This window comes from Heterodontus francisci, chromosome 40 (assembly GCF_036365525.1).
Source record: "Heterodontus francisci isolate sHetFra1 chromosome 40, sHetFra1.hap1, whole genome shotgun sequence".
NCBI classification, from domain to species: Eukaryota; Metazoa; Chordata; class Chondrichthyes; order Heterodontiformes; family Heterodontidae; genus Heterodontus; species Heterodontus francisci.
In genome coordinates this window covers 3,792,284-3,813,089 of record NC_090410.1, presented here as the reverse complement: position 1 = coordinate 3,813,089, position 20,806 = coordinate 3,792,284, and the positions used below count along the sequence as shown (strand labels likewise).

The 20,806-nt window shown below is 49.8% G+C and overlaps 1 protein-coding gene across 1 annotated transcript in view; it reads right to left on the bottom strand.

The window, feature by feature from the left end:
* The window catches only part of LOC137352982 (EH domain-containing protein 2-like), an 85,745-nt gene that overhangs the window by 46,813 nt on the left and 18,126 nt on the right, over positions 1-20,806 (bottom strand). Inside the window, exon 3 of the mRNA XM_068018828.1 lies at positions 10,561-10,973. Within this exon, the coding sequence (XP_067874929.1) occupies positions 10,561-10,973 (413 nt within the window). The remainder of the gene's footprint in view (positions 1-10,560; positions 10,974-20,806) is intronic.

The following is a 20,806-nucleotide window of genomic DNA, read 5'->3' as shown; positions in this document are numbered from 1 at the left end:
TAAATAATGACACACTCCCAGTAGCCCCTGTAAATACTGACACACTCCCGGACCCCCTGTAAATACGGACACACTCCCAGGGACCCCCTGTAAATACTGACACACTCCCCGGGGACCCCCCTGTAAATGCTGACACACTCCCCAGGGCCCCCTGTAAATACTGACACACTCACAGGGAACCCCCCCCCCCCTGTAAATAATGACACACTCCCAGGGACCCCCTGTAAATACTGACACACTCCCCGGGGACCCCCCTGTAAATACTGACACACTCCCCGGGGACCCCCTGTAAATACTGACACACTCCCCGGGGACCCCCTGTAAATGCTGACACACTCCCCAGGGCCCCCTGTAAATACTGACACACTCACAGGGAACCCCCCCCCCCCCTGTAAATAATGACACACTCTCCAGGGCCCCCTGTAAATACTGACACACTCCCCAGGGCCCCCTGTAAATACTGACACACTCCCCAGGACCTCCTGTAAATACTGATACACTCCCCAGGGCCCCCTGTAAATACTGACACACTCACCAGTGATCCCCTGTAAATACTGACACACTCCCCGGGTATCCCCTGTAAATGCTGACACATTCCCCAGGGACTCCATGTAAATACTGACACACTCCCCGTGGACCCCTGTAAATACTGACACACTCACCAGGGACCCCCTGTAAAAACTGACACACTCCCCGGGGACCCCCCTGTAAATACTGACACACTCCCCGGGACCACCTGCAAATACTGACTCACTTCCAGGGACCCCCTGTAAATACTGACACACTCCCCGGGGACCCCCCTGTAAATACTGACACACTCCCCAGGGCCCCCTGTAAATACTGACACACTCCCCGTGGACCCCTGTAAATACTGACACACTCACCAGTGATCCCCTGTAAAAACTGACACACTCCCCGGGGACCCCCCTGTAAATACTGACACACTCCCCGGGACCACCTGCAAATACTGACTCACTTCCAGGGACCCCCTGTAAATACTGACACACTCCCCGGGGACCCCCCTGTAAATACTGACACACTCCCCGGGACCACCTGCAAATACTGACTCACTTCCAGGGACCCCCTGTAAATACTGACACACTCCCGGACCCCCTGTAAATACGGACACACTCCCAGGGACCCCCTGTAAATACTGAAACACTCCCAGGGACCCCCTGTAAATACTGACACACATTCTGGGACCCCCCCTGTTAGTACTGACACAATCCCAGCGACCTCCTGTAAATACTGACACGCTCCCGGGGGACGCCCCCTGTAAAAACTGACCCTGTAAATACAGACAACATTACCCGGGGACCCCCTGTAAATATTGACCTGCTCCCCAAGAGCCCCTGTAAATACTGACACATTTCCCAGCGACCCCATGTAAATACTGAAACATTCCCCGGGGACCCCTTGTAAATACTAACACACACCCAGGGACCCCCCTGTAAATACTGACACACTATCCGTTGACCCCCTGTAAATACTGACACACTCCCCATTGACCCCCTGTAAATACTGACACACTCCCAGGAACCCCCTGTAAATACTGACACACTCCCCGGGGACCCCCTGTAAATACTGACACACTTCCAGGGACGCCCTGTAAATACGGACACACTCCCCGTTGACCCCCTGGAAATACTGACACGCTCCCAGGAACCCCCTGTAAATACTGACACACTCCCCGTTGACCCCCTGTAAATACTGACACACTCCCCGGGGACCCCCTGTAAATACTGACACACTGCCCGGGGACCCTCTGTAAATACTGACACAATCCCAGCGACCTCCTGTAAATACTGATATGCTCTCAGGGACCCCCTGTAAATACTGACACACTCCCGGGGACCCCCCCTGTAAAAACTGACCCTGTAAATACAGACACATTCCCCGGGGACCCCCCTGTAAATACTGACACACTCCCCGGGGACCCCCTGTAAATACTGACACACTTCCAGGGACCCCCTGTAAATACTGACACACTTCCAGGGACGCCCTGTAAATACGGACACACTCCCAGGTACCCCCTGTAAATACTGACACACTGCCCGGGGACCCTCTGTAAATACTGACACAATCCCAGCGACCTCCTGTAAATACTGACATGCTCTCAGGGAGCCCCTGTAAATACTGACACACTCCCGGGGACCACCCCTGTAAAAACTGACCCTGTAAATACAGACACATTCCCCGGGGACCCCCCTGTAAATACTGACACATTCCCCGGGGACCCCCCTGTAAATACTGACACACTCCCCGGGGACCCCCTGTAAATACTGACACACTCCCCGGGGACCCCCCTGTAAATACTGATACATTCCCCGGGGACCCCCTGTAAATGCTGAAATACTCCCCATGACCCCCTGAAGATACTGACACACTCCCCAGGACCCCCTGTAAATACTGACATACTCCCCAGGACCCCCTGTAAATACTGATACACTCCCCAGGGCCCCCTGTAAATGCTGAAATACTCCCCATGACCCCCTGAAGATACTGACACACTCCCCAGGACCCCCTGTAAATACTGATACATTCCCCGGGGACCCCCTGTAAATACATCCACACTCACCAGGGGTCCCCTGTAAATACTGACACACTCCCCAGGGCCCCCTGTAAATACTGACATACTCCCCAGGACCCCCTGTAAATGCTGAAATACTCCCCATGACCCCCTGAAGATACTGACACACTCCCCAGGACCCCCTGTAAATACTGACATACTCCCCAGGACCCCCTGTAAATACTGACACACTCCCCAGGGCCCCCTGTAAATACTGACATACTCCCCAGGACCCCCTGTAAATGCTGAAACACTCCCCAGGGCCCCCAGTAAATATGGACACACTCCCCGGGACCCCCTGTAAATACATCCACACTCACCAGGGGTCCCCTGTAAATACTAATACACTCCCCGGGGACCTCCTGTAAATACTGACACACTCACCAGGGACCCCCTGTAAATACTGACACATTCCCCAGGGATTCCCTGTAAATACAGACACACTCCCCGGGGACCCTCTGTAAATACTGACACACTCACCAGGGACCCCCCTGTAAATACTGACACATTCCCCAGGGATTCCCTGTAAATACAGACACACTCCCCGGGGACCCTCTGTAAATGCTGACACACTCCCCGGGGACACCCTGTAAATACCAACGCGCTCCCCGGGGACCCCCTGTAAATACTGACACACTCACCAGTGATCCCCTGTAAATACTAATACACTCCCTGGGGACCTCCTGTAAATACTGACACATTCCCCAGGGATTCCCTGTAAATACAGACACACTCCCCGGGGACCCTCTGTAAATGCTGACACACTCCCCAGGGACCCCCTGTAAATACTGACATACTCCCCAGGACCCCCTGTAAATACTGACACACTCCCCAGGGCCCCCTGTAAATACTGACATACTCCCCAGGAACCCCTGTAAATGCTGAAACACTCCCCCAGGGCCCCCTGTAAATACTGACATACTCCCCAGGACCCCCTGTAAATACTGACACACTCCCCGGGGACCCCCTGTAAATACCTACATGCTCCCCGGGGACCCCCTGTAAATACTGACACACTCACCAGTGATCCCCTGTAAAAACTGACACACTCCCCGGGGACCCCCCTGTAAATACTGACACACTCCCCGGGACCACCTGCAAATACTGACTCACTTCCAGGGACCCCCTGTAAACACTGACACACTCCCGGACCCCCTGTAAATACGGACACACTCCCAGGGACCCCCTGTAAATACTGACACAATCCCAGGGACTCCCTGTAAATACTGACACACTCCCCGGGGACCCCCTGTAAATACTGACACACATTCTGGGACCCCCCCTGTTAGTACTGACACTGTCCCAGGGACCCCCTGTAAATAGTGAAACACTCCCCAGGGACCCCCTGTAAATACTGACACAGTCCCAGGGACCCCCTGTAAATAGTGACACACTCCAAGGGACCCCCCCGGTAAATAGTGAAACACTCCCCGAGGACCTCCTGTAAATACTGACACACTCCCCGGGGACCCCCTGTAAATACTGACATACTCCCAGGGACCCCCTGTAAATACTGACAAACTCCCAGGGACCCTCTGTAAATACTGACACACTCCCAGGGGCCCCCTGTAAATACTGACACACTCCCCAGGGACCCCCTGTAAATACTGATACAGTCCAGGGGACCCCCCTGTAAATAGTGAAACACTCCCCAGGGACCCACTGTAAATACTGACACACTCCCGGAGACCCCTGTAAATACTGACACACTCCCAGGGACCCCCTGTAAATACTGACACACTCCCAGGGACCCTCTGTAAATACTGACACACTCCCAGGGACCCCCTGTAAATACTGACACACTCACCGGGGACCCCCTGTAAATACTGACACACTCCCCAGGACCCCCTGTAAATACTCACACACTTTCCAGGACCCCCTGTAAATACTGACACACTCCCCAGGACCCCCTGTAAATACTGACACACTTTCCAGGACCCCCTGTAAATACTGACACACTTTCCAGGACCCCCTGTAAATACTGACACACTCCCCAGGACCCCCTGTAAATACTGACACACTTTCCAGGACCCCCTGTAAATACTGACACACTCCCCAGGACCCCCTGTAAATACTGACACACTCCCAAGTCCCGCTGCAAATACTGATACATTCCCAGTTGGCCCCCGCCCCTCCATAAATGCTGACAAACTCTCTGGAACCCCCCTGAATATATTGACGCACTCTCCGGGATTCCTGTGAATAGTGACAGAGCTCTAGGGACCCTACAAATATCGACCCAACTCCAGGACCCTGTAAGTACTGCCCTGCTCCCTGCTCTCTCTGGAAATGCCGACACATCCAGCACCCCATGTCTGATTGGAAAGAGCAGTGTAAATGGACATAACAGACTGCAAGCTGACCTTGTTATACCCTAGGAATTATCAGCTAAGATTCATTCTGTCCATTGCTGTGCAGTGGCCATTGGTAGGAGTGTGTGTGTGCACGTGTGTCTGTGCATGTGGACAGGATCAAGCTGGGCTGTGCAACGCACTCCCCCCATGGTCGTGCCCTCAGGTGAGGTACCGGGGGAGTGGGTGACAGGTGGGCCGGGACTGCGTTACTCCCAAAGGGAGTCATTGTTTGCAGGATTCAGAGGGATGAAAATGGAAAAACAAAAGGATCTTAAATGTCATCCTTGAAAACATTTTTTTTTTAAAAGGAGCCCTGATAGTGCGACTCCCTCTTTAAACCCATACAGCTTGAGTTCAACTTGGATAAACAGGATCTCAGTTGGATTTGTTCACAAGCAATTCTTGATCTTATCGAGGCAACAGTATTTGTTGCTGAATTACAATGTACACCGTCTGTTAGAAAGAAACCTCATTAACTGCAGTTCCTGGACAGACAGAGTTCCTGAGGATTAAAATAATATTGTGCAGTAGCTAACTAAAACATGAGGGGACAGATCTCAGTGTTTAACACAAATAAACAGGACTGAGGTTAATCAGGATAAAGATATGTTTGTGTTGGCTTCTCACTTGCGCAGAGGAGATTCTGACTGTAAGCAGGATCTATGCTATTTACAGACAGTGTATACAAAAGTCTGTGGGTCACAGATAAGACAAAGGCCATTTAAGGGTCTGACAGAGGTGAACTGGTTTGTTGAATGAATGTGCTGTGTCCCTCGAGAAGCAGGCTCGGGCTTCTGTAAATAATGGAGGCTTCTTATTGGCAGCATTTAAATCGAGGCTGCCAGTACTGAGGGAGTGCTGTACTGTTGGAGGTGCCGTCTGCCAGATGAGACATTAAACCAAGACTGTGTGAACGCAAAAGATCCCAAAGCACAATGTCAAGGAGTAGGGGGTTCTCCCCAGTGTCCTCGCCAATATTTACCCCTCAACCAATAGGTTATCTTGATTGTGATTTCTGTTTGTGGCACAAATTGGCTCCTGCATTTCCTATATTACAACGGTGACTACACTTCAAAAGGAGCATCTAATTGGCTGGAAAGCGCTTTGGGACATCCTGAGTCATGAGCTGCGCTATATAAATGCAGGTCTTTCCATCTGTCTTTAATAAACAGCTGATTCGAAGCAATTGGAGGGAAAGTCAGTCTCCTTCTGGGTCCTGCTGTGGCCAGGAGCTTGATGAGTGAGAATACACGTGAGCAGCAAACCGAGGGAGGGAGGCTTGGGGCCGTTAAGGGAGGAAGGTTGCTGACTGATGACAGTCAACTGAAAGAAAAGAAAGAACTTGCATTTCTATAGCGCCTTTCATGTCCTCGGGATGTCCCAAAGCACTTCACAGCCAAAGAAGCACTTTTGGAAGTGCAGTCATTGTTGTTATGTAAGGAACAGGGCAGCCACTTTGTGCACAGCAAGCTCCCACAAAGAGTAATGTGATAATGACTCGACAACCTACATTGGCTCCCAGTTAAGCAAAGCCTCGATTCTAAAATTCTCATCCTTGTATTTGCAAATTGCTCCATGGCAATGCCCCTCCCTATCTCTGTAATCTCCTCCAGCTCCTCGCCCCTCCCTATCTCTGTAATCTCCTCCAGCTCCTCGCCTCTCCCTATCTCTGTAATCTCCTCCAGCCTCTCGCCTCTCCCTATCTCTGTAATCTCCTCCAGCCTCTCGCCTCTCCCTATCTCTGTAATCTCCTCCAGCTCCTCGCCTCTCCCTATCTCTGTAATCTCCTCCAGCTCCTCGCCTCTCCCTATCTCTGTAATCTCCTCTCGCTCCCTGCCTCTCCCTATCTCTGTAATCTCCTCCAGGTCCCTGTCTCTCTCTATCTCTGTAATCCCCTCCAGCTTCTCGCCTCTCCCTATCTCTGTAATCTCCTCCAGCGCCTCGCCTCTCCCTATCTCTGTAATCTCCTCCAGCCTCTCGCCTCTCCCTATCTCTGTAATCTCCTCCAGCTCCTCGCCTCTCCCTATCTCTGTAATCTCCTCCAGCCTCTCGCCTCTCCCTATCTCTGTAATCTCCTCCAGCCTCTCGCCTCTCCCTATCTCTGTAATCTCCTCCAGCTCCTCGCCTCTCCCTATCTCTGTAATCTCCTCCAGCCTCTCGCCTCTCCCTATCTCTGTAATCTCCTCCAGCTCCTCGCCTCTCCCTATCTCTGTAATCTCCTCCAGCCTCTCGCCTCTCCCTATCTCTGTAATCTCCTCCAGCCTCTCGCCTCTCCCTATCTCTGTAATCTCCTCCAGCCTCTCGCCTCTCCCTATCTCTGTAATCTCCTCCAAGCCTCTCGCCTCTCCCTATCTCTGTAATCTCCTCCAGCTCCAGAACCCTCTGAGATTCTCTGTCCTCCTCTAATTCTGGCATCTTGAGCATCCCCCGATTCCCATCGCTCCATCATTGGCGGCCGTGCCTTCAGCTGCCTGGGCCCCAAGATCTGGAATTCCCTCCCTGAACCTCTCCACCTCTCTCTCCTCCTTTAAGATGCTCCTTAAAACCTACCTCTTTGACTAAGTTTTTGGTCACCTGCCCTAATATCTTCGAATGTAATTTTGTTTTATAATGCTCCTGTGAAGCGCCTTGGGATTTTAAAAAAATTCTTTCATGGGATGTGGGCGTCACTGGCAAGGCCAGCAGTTGTTGCCCATTCCCTAATTGTCCTTGAACCAAGTGGCCTTGCTAGGAACATTTCAGAGGGCAGTTAAGAGTCAACCACATTGCTGTGGGTCTGGAGTCACATGTAGGCCAGACCAGGTAAGGACAGCAGATTTCCTTCCCTAAAGGACATCAGTGAACCAGAGACTAGCTTTCAATTTCAAATGTTTTAATTAATTGAATTTTAAATTCCACCAGCTGCCGTGGTGGGGTTTGAACCCGTGTCTCCAGGGCATTAGCCTGGGGCCCTAGATAACTATCACTGTGCCACCATCTCCCCCTATGTTAAAGGTGCTATATCAATACAAGTTGTTATTGTTTTTGATCTGGGTCTCTGTGGCTGCTGGAGCTGCCAGATTTTGCCACGGCTGCTGTCAGCACAGTAAGCACCACAGCACCGACACCGGCAGTAACACAAGCACGGCGCGTACCCGGCAACTGCAAACAATGCATGGCTGAGGTTTATCAGGCCTCGGCACTTCAGGACAGTGGGTGTGTGTCCACAGCGGATAATAGCATCTCAAACACCACTCAGATATTTGAAGGCACAAGCCCCAGGGATTCCATTGTTCACAGTCATTCTGGACATCAGTCTGAACCTGCAGAATGAAGCATCTAATCTCAACTGCAGAGGGGAGAGTGAGTGTTTGTAGAGAGAGATTAAAAAAACTAAATTTAACTGCTTTAGAGAGAGAGAGGGTGGTGAATGTTATGGGCAGGGGGAGAACGTGGCAGATAATTGTATCGGCAATTTAAAACGTCTGGATCAGTTCCTGGAGGGGTGTGAGAGGTGTCATCGGTCATGTCATTTCCTAGACCCGTTGGATGGAAATCAATGGCTTTTTCCGGCCGGAATCTTCCCATATTCCCATGAAGAGCTTGAACAGAGTGAGAAAGTGATGCAAAACGGTTCAGGCAGATTTGGACATTGCTTGTTAGATGTATCTGGACAGCATTCCCCAGCCCAGGGTCCTGTGTTTAGTGAATGAGATACCCCCGTTATCGGACAGGGCAGCTATTAGATTTGTTCATTTTGAACTCCCATAGCAGCAAAATCTCACCATTCCTTAACTTTACTCTTCCTGCTTTTTAAAAACATGGAGAAACCTGGAAGAGGAACTTCCAGGGATCAGAGTGTTAGAGGGCTGAGGGAGGAGGGGGATTGGAGTGTTAAAGGGCCGAGGGAGGAGGGGGATTGGAGTGTTAAAGGGTTGAAAAAGGAGGGGGATTGGAGTGTTAAAGGGCTGAGGGAGGAGGGAGATTGGAGTGTTAAAGGGCCGAGGGAGGAGGGGGATTGGAGTGTTAAAGAGCCGAGGGAGGAGGGGGATTGGAGTGTTAAAGGGCCGAGGGGGATTGGAGTGTTAAAGGGCCGAGGGAGGAGGGGGATTGGAGTGTTAAAGGGTCGAGGGAGGAGGGGGATTGGAGTGTTAAAGGGCCGAGGGAGGAGGGAGATTGGAGTGTTAAAGGGCCGAGCGAGGAGGGGGATTGGAGTGTTAAAGAGCCGAGCGAGGAGGGAGATTGGAGTGTTAAAGGGCCGAGGGAGGAGGGGGATTGGAGTGTTAAAGAGCCGAGGGAGGAGGGAGATTGGAGTGTTAAAGGGCCGAGCGAGGAGGGGGATTGGAGTGTTAAAGAGCCGAGGGAGGAGGGAGATTGGAGTGTTAAAGGGCCGAGGGAGGAGGGGGATTGGAGTGTTAAAGGGTTGAGGGAGGAGGGGGATTGGAGTGTTAAAGGGTTGAGGGAGGAGGGGGATTGGAGTGTTAAAGGGTTGAGGGAGGAGGGGGATTGGAGTGTTAAAGGGTTGAGGGAGGAGGGGGATTGGAGTGTTAAAGGGTTGAGGGAGGAGGGGGATTGGAGTGTTAAAGGGTTGAGGGAGGAGGGGGATGGAATCAGAATGCAGTGATTCGGTGGCAGCTTCCGTTGGATACACCGATGGTTAAAAGGTGGTAGTTTTTGGGAAACCTTTGGGAAACTGGACTGGGAGCCCTGCCCAGTGGAAATAGAAATGTCATGAAGGACAGAGGACTGAGGCTGGTTTTCTGTTGCTGGGAGGGAGACACAGAGGCTGACACTGGGAGACTGACTGATTCTCATCTGACCCATGCCTGACCTGAGCCTTGATGGTGCCACTCAATGTGAGATGAGAAAGGATGCACGTCACGTAGAAACACAAATATCATGGGTCAAAAAGTCAAGCATTAGTTTTAAAAGCAGTATTGTTTTCAAGGGTCCCTCCAGGGGCCTTTTTTCTGAAGGTGCTGGGGGGTAACCTGCCAACGCCAGCTGGCTATTCAACTAGCGTGGGCTTCAGAGTGAAGCCTGTTCCTATCCCCACCCTGCAGTTTACACACTCCACATCCCAGGTGGGATGTAAAATACCCTGACAAAGAGCAGGGGAATAGTCCTCCGTGTTCTGGCCAATATTTATCTTTCAATCAACATCACTGAAACAGATGATCGGGTCATTATCACATTGCGTTGGCGGGTGCTTGTAACATTGTCCTCGGTACCAATTCATTTTCAGTGCAGAAATTCTTCAAGACTTTTAAACAATCTTGAGTCACAAATTATAAACAAACACATTTTCCACATTGAAAGGTCAAGCCTTCAGACACGGGCATCCCTTAGTTTGCCCATTCTAATGGGGCACTGCTCTGGAATTGGAAGACCAGGCTAGTTTCCAGAACTCCGAAATCTAAAACTGTCTCCAATGGAGGATAATTTTAACCTGTCTCACCGACGGAGAATAGTTCAGGATTGAATGCTGGATTTATACCCTGCCCAATATTGCTCCTCGCTGACTTCAATGAAGATTAGAATTGAGTGGAGTGTAAATCCAGCATTGCACCAATCCCTCCAGTTCCCTGACTGGCGAGTTAGGTTAATTTCGACTCTGCTCCCCCCAGTATCACAGTAAGCAATGTCATGTCCTCTCACCCTCACAAGCCTTGCTCTTTTTACAAGGTCATTGAGCTTCCTCAAGGCAGCATTCCTGGGCAAGTTCTGAAGATCCTGGAATAGATCCTGCTCCTCCAACTCAAACAGCTTCCGGTTATCCGAGATCAGCAGTGGCTCAGACCAGAAGGAGCCGATGTAGACGCGCATGACCTCGGGGGTGTTGATGACTTTGCCGAGAGACCACATCAGGGCCCCATAGACTCTCATCAGCTGCTGAGTGTCCACCTGATCCGCCTTGTTTAGCACCACTCGGATCTTGTCTTCATTGCCCTTCAGAGCCCTGATAGCTTCCGAGAACTCATCCGAAATCTCCAGCTTGTGAGCGTCGAACAGGAGAATGATTCGGTCCACTCGCTCAGCAAACCACTGCAGTACGGCAGCAAAGTCATAACCTGAAAGGCAGAACAAGTCTTTAGAAGGAGTCAGGAAAGATTTAAACAGACTGAGGGGTGACCTGATAGAGGTCTTTACAATTATGAAGGGGCTTGATAGGATCAGTATAGCGAAGATGTTTTTACTTGTGGTGGGTGGGGGGGGGGGGGGGGGGGAGACCAGAACTGGGGCCAACAACATAAGATGGTGACTAATAAATCCAATCAGGAATTCAGGAAAAACTTCTTTTCCCACAGGGAATGGTTGAGGTGAATAGTATCAATACATTTAAGGGGAAGCTGGATAAACACATGAGGGAAAAAGAGATAGAAGGAAATAACTGATCGGGTGAGAAGAAGAGGGAGGAGGCTCATGTGGAGCATAAACACCAGCACGTACTAGTTGGGCTGAATGGCCTGTTTCTGTGCTGTAAATTGTACAACATTCTTTAGAAGGAAGGTTCCTTTCTGAGCTCATTAAAACTCTCCAATATTAGCCTGTACAGCAGCCTCTCTGAATGGCCCTAGCTGAGGAGCTGCTCTTCCTTAGAGAGCTTTTAGACAGGGTCACTGCTTTGAGGTTTATACTGTGGATTGTATTGTGTGTCAGAGTTCAGGGAGTCTGACTAAATCTGCATTACCCTGGGCTAACTCGCTAGGACGGTTTAAACCCTAAGCTCCATAACATATTCACTCACTCCAACAGCTTGCATTTATATAGTACGTGTTCCTAGTAGAAACGTCCCAAGGTGCTTTACAGGAGCGTTAGCAAATAAAATTTGACACTGAATCACATTAGGCGATATTAGGACAGGTGACTAAAAGCTTGGCCAAAGAGCGAGGTTTTAATCAGCATCTTAAAGGAGGAGAGAGAGAGCGAGAAACAGCAAGAGAGGTGGAGAGACGGAGAAGTTTACGGAGCAAATTCCAGAACTTAGGGCCCAGACACTAGTGGTAGTGAGCAGTTTCTCACCTTCATTCACCTGACATTGATGCAGCCCCTCTCATATTGGATTGCAGCACCAACTGAGATTTTTTGGGGGGGTAGATTTAGGTGTTATCTGTGTCTCAGTGGGTAACACTCTCACTTTGTTGGCAACTGGTTGTGAGTTCAAGTCCCACAATAGCAACTTAAGCACAAAATCCAGGCTGACCCTCCCAGTGCAGTACTGGGGGAGTGCTACACTGGCAGAGGTGCTGCCTTTCAGATGAGGTGCTAACCTGAGGCCCCATCGACCCTCTCGTGTGGATGTAGAAGATCCCATGGCACCATTTTGAAGAAGAGCAGGGGAGTTCTCCCCAGTGGCCTCACTAATATTTGCCCTTCAACCAACATCTTAACAAATTATCTTACTGCTGTTTGTGGGATCTTGCTGTGCTCAAATTGGCTGCTGTGTCTCCTACATTACCACAGTGACTACACTCCAAAAAAGTACTGCTTTGGCGATTTGGGGTGCCCTGAGGTTGTGAAAGGCGCTACTAAAATGCAAGTCTTTCATGAAGCTTGATCCAGTTTGGACTCCAAAGCAGCAAAAATGCATCTCATTACCCGACGGGATCGCTGAGCTTCAGTACACACGGAATCTCAGTCCCAGTAAACTGAACTAAGCTGTATCCAGGAAAACTACCCTGCCCCTTGGCAGCCAGTCATATTCCTGGCAGCAAAGAAATTCCATAAAAGGCAGCTGCAAGCTCAATGGGAAATGACTGGTTAAGAGATGTGAGCCCTGTTCTGTGTTCAGCTGGCCCTGCGGAGCCACAGCCACAGAATGCACAGCACAGGAGAAACACTTTCAAACATCTTCAGCAGCTTTAATCAAGAAAAGTTTGCAACTCGGCCAAAGAAAAGCTGCTTAATGGTTGCAGTTTCTACAGTTACTGAATGTAGGAGCTGCAACTAATTTGCAGCGAGTTAACAGTCTAAGGAATTCAGGGCGGACAATAGATCAACTGCAATTCTCCATTAGTCAGAATCCTCTGCTTTGGGCCAAAAAAAACAGCACCACAATACAACAACAACAATTTGCCTTTAATGTAGTAGGACACTCCCAGATGCTTCAGAGGAGCGTTATCGAACAGAATTTGACACTGAACGCATAAGGAGATATTAGGGCAGGTGACTAAAAGCTTGGTCAAAGAGTTGGTTTTAAGGAATGTCTTAAAGGAGGAGATAGAGGCAGAGAGGGAGAGAATTCCAGAGCTTAAGGCCCAGGCAGCTGAGGGCACGGCCGCCAATGGTGGAGTGATTAACATTGGGGATGTGCAAGAGGCCAGAATTGGAGGTGTGCAGAGATCTCGGAGGGGAGTGGGGCTGGAGGAGGTTACAGAGATAGGGAAGGGAGTGGGGCCGGAGGAGGTTACAGAGATAGGGAGGGGAGTGGGGCTGGAGGAGGTTACAGAGATAGCGAGGGGAGTTGGATTGGAGCAGGTGTGCAGAGATCTCGGAGGGTTGTGGGGCTGGAGGAGGTTACAGAGATAGGGAGGGGAGTGAGGCCGGAGGAGGTTACAGAGATAGGGAGGGGAGTGGGGCCGGAGGAAGTTACAGAGATAGCGAGGGGAGTGGGGCCGGAGGAGGTTACAGAGATAGGGAGGGGAGTGGGGCTGGAGGAGGTTACAGAGATAGGGAGGGGAGTGGGGCTGGAGGAGGTTACAGAGATAGGGAGGGGAGTGGGGCTGGAGGAGGTTACAGAGATAGGGAGGGGAGTGGGGCTGGAGGAGGTTACAGAGATAGGGAGGGGAGTGGGGCTGGAGGAGGTTACAGAGATAGGGAGGGGAGTGGGGCTGGAGGAGGTTACAGAGATAGGGAGGGGAGTGGGGCTGGAGGAGGTTACAGAGATAGGGAGGGGAGTGGCCATGGAGGGATTTGAAAGCAAGATGAGGATTTTAAAATTGAGGTGTTGCTGGACTGGGAGTCAATGTAAGTCATGGGTAATGGGAGAACAGGACTTGGTGTGAGTTAGGCTATGGGAACAAAGTTTTGGATCGTCTGAAGTTTACAATGGGTGGAAAATGGGAGCTCAGCCAGGAGAGTTTTGGAATAGTCGGAATCTGGAGTGGACAAAGGCTTGGACGAGGGTTTCAGCAGCAGATGGGCAGAGGCAAGGGCGGAGTCAGGCGCCATGACAAAACAATGGCCAATACCACACTTGCTGAAACCTAACTTCGATAACCTCAAGGAATTTTCAGATCGGCAGAGAAAGATCCCACCAACCTCGCCTCCCCAACTCACTGTGGCTTCTGAATAGCCGAGGTCACCAGTTAATGGAGTTGATTAACCGTTGCTGTGCAGAGGCCGGTTCCCCTACCTGGAGAATCGAGAATCTGGGCTCAGCCATTTAGGACTGAGATGAGGAGAAATTTCTCCGTCCAGGGGGCTGTGGATGTTCATTCTTTGTGTATATTCAAGACAGAGATCGATAGATTTTTGGATTCTAAGGGAATCAAGGGATATGGGGACAGGGCAGGGAAGTGGAGTTGATGTGGACGATCAGCCATGATCTTACTGAATATTGGAGCAGGCTCAAGGGGCCAAATGGCCTACTCCTGCTCCTATTTCTTAAGTTGTCATCAGGAGACAAATGAGTTGCTTCATTCTCCTGATCCAATAAATGCAGCAAAGGAGGTTGGTCCTGTGCGAATCGACACGGGAGAGGTTTGTTGGCTGCTTGGCAGGAGGAGAGGGTGAATACATCCTTCAAAACTTCAAACAAGCTGGAAGCAGATAAGGAAGAAGTGTAACAAGCCAGGGAAGTGTCAGCCAAGGTGGAGGTTAGCCAGCGTGGTAATATATCAAGCAGATGGGCAAAATATACCGAGCATTACATAGAATTTACAGCTCAGAAATAGGCCAGTTGGCCCAACTGGTCCATGTTAGTGTTTATGCCTCACACAAACCTTTCCCACCCTATTCACACTATCACCATCTCCTTCTATTCCTTTCTCCCTCATGTGTTTATCCAGCTTCCCCTTAAATGTCTCGATACTATTCACCTCAACCACTCCCTGTGGTAGTGAGTCCCACATTCTCACCACTCACCGGGTAAAGAAGTTTCTCCTGAATTCCCTGTTGGATTTATTAGTGACTGTCTTACATTTATGCCCCCTAGTTCCACTAGTGGAAACACCTTCTCTATGTCTGCACACATTAACAGGTGCCCTCTGACTCAGCCTACATACTAAATGCTCTGTCCTTCCCGAGTCTAAACTACACCCCCAGGGTGCAGTACTTTGTCGCTGCTAATTCAAACTGGAACTCCTGTTAACTAATTGTCAGACTCACAGCCCAATGCAATGTCCACCACGCAACTAACCCTGGGGTGCCAAAGGTGATTGGATGGATTCCTGGAGGCTTTGTCACATGGCCTCCTGCCTCCAACTACCCCGCCTCCACTACCCAGCTATTGGTCAGCCGACATGTCAATCTCCCTGCCTTCCCGCTAACAGATCTTTTTCTACCCGATTGGATGATTCTTGACTGTCCGTTAAAAGCAGCAGTTAAACGAAAGTGTTTTTAGAGATTAAAAGCATGTAATTTGTTTAATGTTCCTGTGATTTTTCTCCTGGGTTTTGCTTCTCGCAGCATCCTGGAAATGAACTTAGAGTCATAGAGTGATACAGCACTGAAACAGACCCTTCGGCCCACCGAGACTCCAGGGCAATCCTGCAGCGTTGGCAATTCCTAAACTAACCTTTATGGTGCGTGGTCACTTACTCACAAACTGTCAGGTGGGACAGTAATTGGGCTCTCGGCCATTTCCCAGTCATCCATCTCTCTGACCCTTCCCTTTACCCACTCATTTCCATTTCCCTCTTACATTGCAGCCATCCCTTCTCTCTCTCCCAATCCTGACATCGTATTAATTGGTGATAATGGATGCACTGCTGCATCGCTGTTCCTGATCATTGATGATCTGGTTCCTCTTTCTCTGATCTCATTACTGAACAACGTAGCATCGTATCCCCAGATTCAGCCTCACAGTTCACCAAACCTGTACGACTCACTTCCACCTCCTCCCAAAATACCCCATCCTGAGAGCCTGGACCTGCCACACTGAACTAGTATCTTCATTTCTTGACTCTATTCTTCCCTCCTTATCCATTCTCTATCCATTTATACCCAGTGACTCATGTGATGTCCTCTGACCCCAGTGCTGCCCTTCTCACTCTGGGTATGCTTTGACACATATATTATCATCAGTGTCATCACGAAAGCCAAATGGCCAAAGATTCAAATATACAGGTAACTCCCTTTCCAACACTCTGCCCTTCCTTTGTGCATGAATTTGAGCTCTGCTCATGACAGACGGTTAAAGGTCACAGGTAGGGTTGTGAACTTGGGAAATCTCTGGAACAAATCCACAAGCTCTCAGTCCAGCCTCTCAAAGTTGCAGCAGAACATCCACCTCTGCCTCAGCTCAAGTTCAGTTCTGTTCTCACAAAGCACCAACTCTCCTCAAATTCCTCAGTACAAGTCTCAACAATGTCTCTCTCTCTCTCTCTCTCACTAACTGTGTGCTGTGCTGCTTTTAAGATCAAAGTTCTAGACACTGGGTATCAATTAACACCCGTCAGGGTGTAGTGGTGAAAAGGGATGATGGGGGAAAAGCCAACCACATTGAACATTGAAAGATGAATCATATCATTAAAGAGCAGCCAGACACAGAAACACAAAGCAGTGGAAAACACAAGCACTCAACATGAGATTAGAACCTTCCAGTGACATTATTCCACTCGCTCCAAAAAGCCTTTCCGCTGTTTACAGGATACACTTAACAAAGCTCTCAGTTAACAATTCCGAAAGCAAACTTCCAAGTTTGAGACAGCCTCAGGGTTTCACGTACTCCTCCCATCACCTGGCTCCCAGCAAACGTTTATCAAAATACCATCTGTAGACAGTAGACAAAGGTCTTACAGTCAATAGTCTCGAAAGAACGTGTTCTTCACTAAGAAGGTTCAAGGTGCAGCTTCTTACCCTTTCCAGAAGTTGTGATTGGCTAACATCAAAGCTTGACTTCTTTCCTAAGATTTATCCGTGTGTCAAAGATTGACCTTTGCCCAAGAGGCCACTCTCCCTATGCTATCCCAGTCATTGGGAATCAACAAGCTATTCAACCAGTGGCGGATACCACAGACAAACCAGACCTCACCCTGTCCACACTCAAACTCCGACCAAGGTGACTGGAGATCAAGCAGGAGCTGGAAAATGTGTCTGATTTTCCACCTCCTTAACCTGAATTCTCATATCAATTGTAGCTTCCCAACCGAGATCGGCTAACACTGGACAGAGCAGGCAATGAAGCTGGGACCCACTCACTGCACGGCGCAGTGTCTCACCGCATGGTGAAGTCTCACCATGTGGTGCAGCATCTCACCACATAGTGCAGTGTCTCACCGCACGGTGAAGTCTCACCATGTGGTGCAGCGTCTCACCACATGGCACAGTGTCTCACCACGTGGCACAGCGTCTCACCGCACGGTGAAGTCTCACCATGTGGCACAGTGTCTTACTGCACAGCACAGCGTCTCACCATGTGGCACAGTGTCTCACCGCACGGTGAAGTCTCACCATGTGGCGCAGTGTCTCACCGCATGGCACAGCATCTCACCATGTGGCACAGTGTCTCACCGCACGGTGAAGTCTCACCATGTGGCACAGTGTCTTACTGCACAGCACAGCGTCTCACCATGTGGCACAGCATCTCACCGCACGGCGCAGTGTCTCACCGCATGGTGAAGTCTCACCATGTGGCGCAGTGTCTCACCGCACGGCACAGCATCTCACCATGTGGAGCAGCGTCTCACCGCATGGCACAGCGTCTCACCGCACGGTGAAGTCTCACCACGTGGCACAGTGTCTCACCGCACGAAGTCTCACCACGTGGCACAGTGTCTTACCGCACAGCACAGCGTCTCACCATGTGGCACAGTGTCTCACCGCACGGTGAAGTCTCACCATGTGGTGCAGCGTCTCACCACGTGGCACAGCATTTCACCGCACGGCGCAGCGTCTCATCGCACGGCGCAGCGTCTCACTGCAGCCATGTTCATCATGCAAAACATCTGGAGGTGAATTTCCTCATTGTTTGATGTGATTCTGATGTATAATTGGTCTAGTTCAGTGGCCGAGGAGGATGGAGGAAAATTGGAGAGAAAAGATTGACATTTTACACTACTAATAATTAAAGGCGAATGACTGCAGTTGGCTTTGGCAATTTTAATTTCATTTGTGTTTTTTGGCAGTGGATTGAACCTTGTGATTCTATTTATGAAATTATCTCTCACTTTCAGCCAAGAAGTGAATCAAAGGACTGGTCGGATCTTCAAATTGGCTCCTCCAAAATTATCCCCTCATCTAGAATCTAACGAGCTCTACATTTGACATCATCAGATTTCTGTCACAATGTTACGTAAGGTGAATACAGAATGAGGGAGGTCATTCAACCCATCGTAGCCTGTCTGACCAGTAAAACCCATGCCCCCCACACCAGCACCACCCCCTCCCCTATGATTCCCCATTACAGTGCCCAAGGGCTCTGCGATGCTTTAGGATGGGAACACACTCTATTGTGTAATGGATTAGCTTAAAACCAGAGGCCCACCGTCTGTGGCTCTACAAACCTATGAAACATAGAAAATAGGAGCAGGAGTAGGCCATTTGGCCTTTCGAGCCTGCTCCGCCATTCATTATGATCATGGCTGATCATCCAACTACGGCCATAAAGAGGGGTTTGATTCTGTGTAACGAGCACTGGCAACCCATTTACAATCTGAGCCCAAAGGAACCCAGCTTAACCAGCTCACAGATCAGGCAGGAAGGAGGAGTTGAGGTCGAGGATCAACCGTGATCTTATTGAATGGTGGAGCAGGCTCAAGGGGCTGAATGGCCTGCTCCTGCTCCTACTTCTTATGCTGTTATGGAGCAGAAGGAGAGTGGTACATTGATCGCAGAGGGATGTGTCTGTGAAAGAGTGTGGGAGGAGGCTGTCTGTCCCTGTGAGTGGGGGTTCAATAGGGACAGTCACTGCTGAGAAAACTCTGGGTAAGAAAGAGTTTTGTGACTCCACTGAGATTTCAAACATCACTTTGTTTTCCCTTTTTTGAAGAGGAATCTGTTAATTGTATAAATTGCTTGAACTGAAGCAATTTGAGTAAATTGCCATTTAGAAACACATCACTTTGGGAAACCGACGTTGAAGTGAATTCATCAACTCTTTTAAAATTCTTGAAAATGAGAAATATGTAAGTGGGGAGTGAGCAGGATGGTGGGATCAGTCTGGGTGGGATACTAAAAGGGACAGGATGGGAGCACTGACTGTGGCCCAAGGCAAGATGTCTTCCTTCCCGCTCACCTATTTCCCTTTTGTTGTATTGTGGCCTCTCGACCACTACACATCCTTTCCAAGGACACTGCTGTGTGTACGTGTGTGTGTTTGTGTGCATATGTGCGAGTTTGTGTGTGTGCGCGCGAGTGTGTGTGTGTGTGACTGCATTAGTGTGGGAATGTGCAAGTGTGACTGTGTGTGTGGATGTACATTTGTGAGTGTGCATGTGCAAGAGTGTGAGTGTGCAAGTATGTGTGCACGTGCGAGAGTATGTGTGTGCGCGAGTGTGCAAGTATGTGTGCGTGTGTGTGTGCATGTGTGAGAGTATTTGTGTGCATGTGAGTGTGCGAGTGTGTATGTGAATGTATGAGTGTGGGAGTGTGCGGGACTGTGCGAGTATGGGAGTGTGGGAGCGTGGAAGTGTGTGAAAGTGTGTGCGAGTGAGCCGCAGCCTCTGCTGTACTCTGTGACATGCACTCTGTTGTACCCTCCTGGTTGTATCACTTTGTAAAGGTTGCCTCTCCAACTCACTGGCTGCAGATTCCACCCCAGCTGCTAATATGGAAAATTCAGTGAATCAGCTCGAAGTCTTGATTATTTGCAGACTCGAAGCAACATCTTGTGCTCTGACACGTTGCTTGTGGTTCCAGCAATGGCTGCTTCATCAGGCAGATTTCAACTACTTTTCTAACCCATCAACTCAGCAGTGTTTCTGGGGGGATGGAAAGGGCTGAGGGGGGGGGGAGGGGGGAGGTCAGGGCCTCAGTTTAATTGGAATAGACCTCAGATCAGCAGATTTTAGGCTTATTCAAATATCCTGTACTAAAGCTGATGGAGGCAGGGTGCAGCGAGTGGAAAACAAGAGGAAAGTACAGAGTAATAGTTGAGTTGTTGCAAGGTTGTAATTTAATTAAACCATTAATAAAGCACACACAGCTCACATCCCCAGCCTGTTCTCTCCCCCAGTTGTCTGGTCCTGACAAAGCGACTTGCTGGAAGAAATATAATCGTAAAATGCATCAACTTTTCCTGCTGTGTACAAATACACAAGTGCACAAACTTTTTCTGCCAAATACATGTGTTCTGCATATAGCACGTTCTATATATAAATGCACGTGTTCTGCATGTACATACTTTTTCTACACGTGTTCTGCGCAAACACAAATTTTCTAAACTCATTCTGTGTGTACACACGTGTTCTGCACTCAGTATTCTTTGCGATTCCTGCAGTCAATCAGATTTGGATGAGGAAAGTCATCAGGAATTGGAAGGGTAGCCCTGGAGGTCCTTGTGTTCGAGCACTGAAAGATTACAAATGGAGGCTGGCCTCGGGTGGCTATTTGACCACAGGAGTTATCACATCCAGACCCATCCTATCCTCAATTTGCAGGCAGAACCCTCAAACGAGAATCCTTCCTCTTTACTTTCCCCTCCTTAGCCCAGGGTTCAACTGCAGTTTCCCCACCATCAGCCCAGCTGAGATTACATAGAATATAGAAGCAGGCCATTCGGCCCAACCAGTCATGGTTGGTG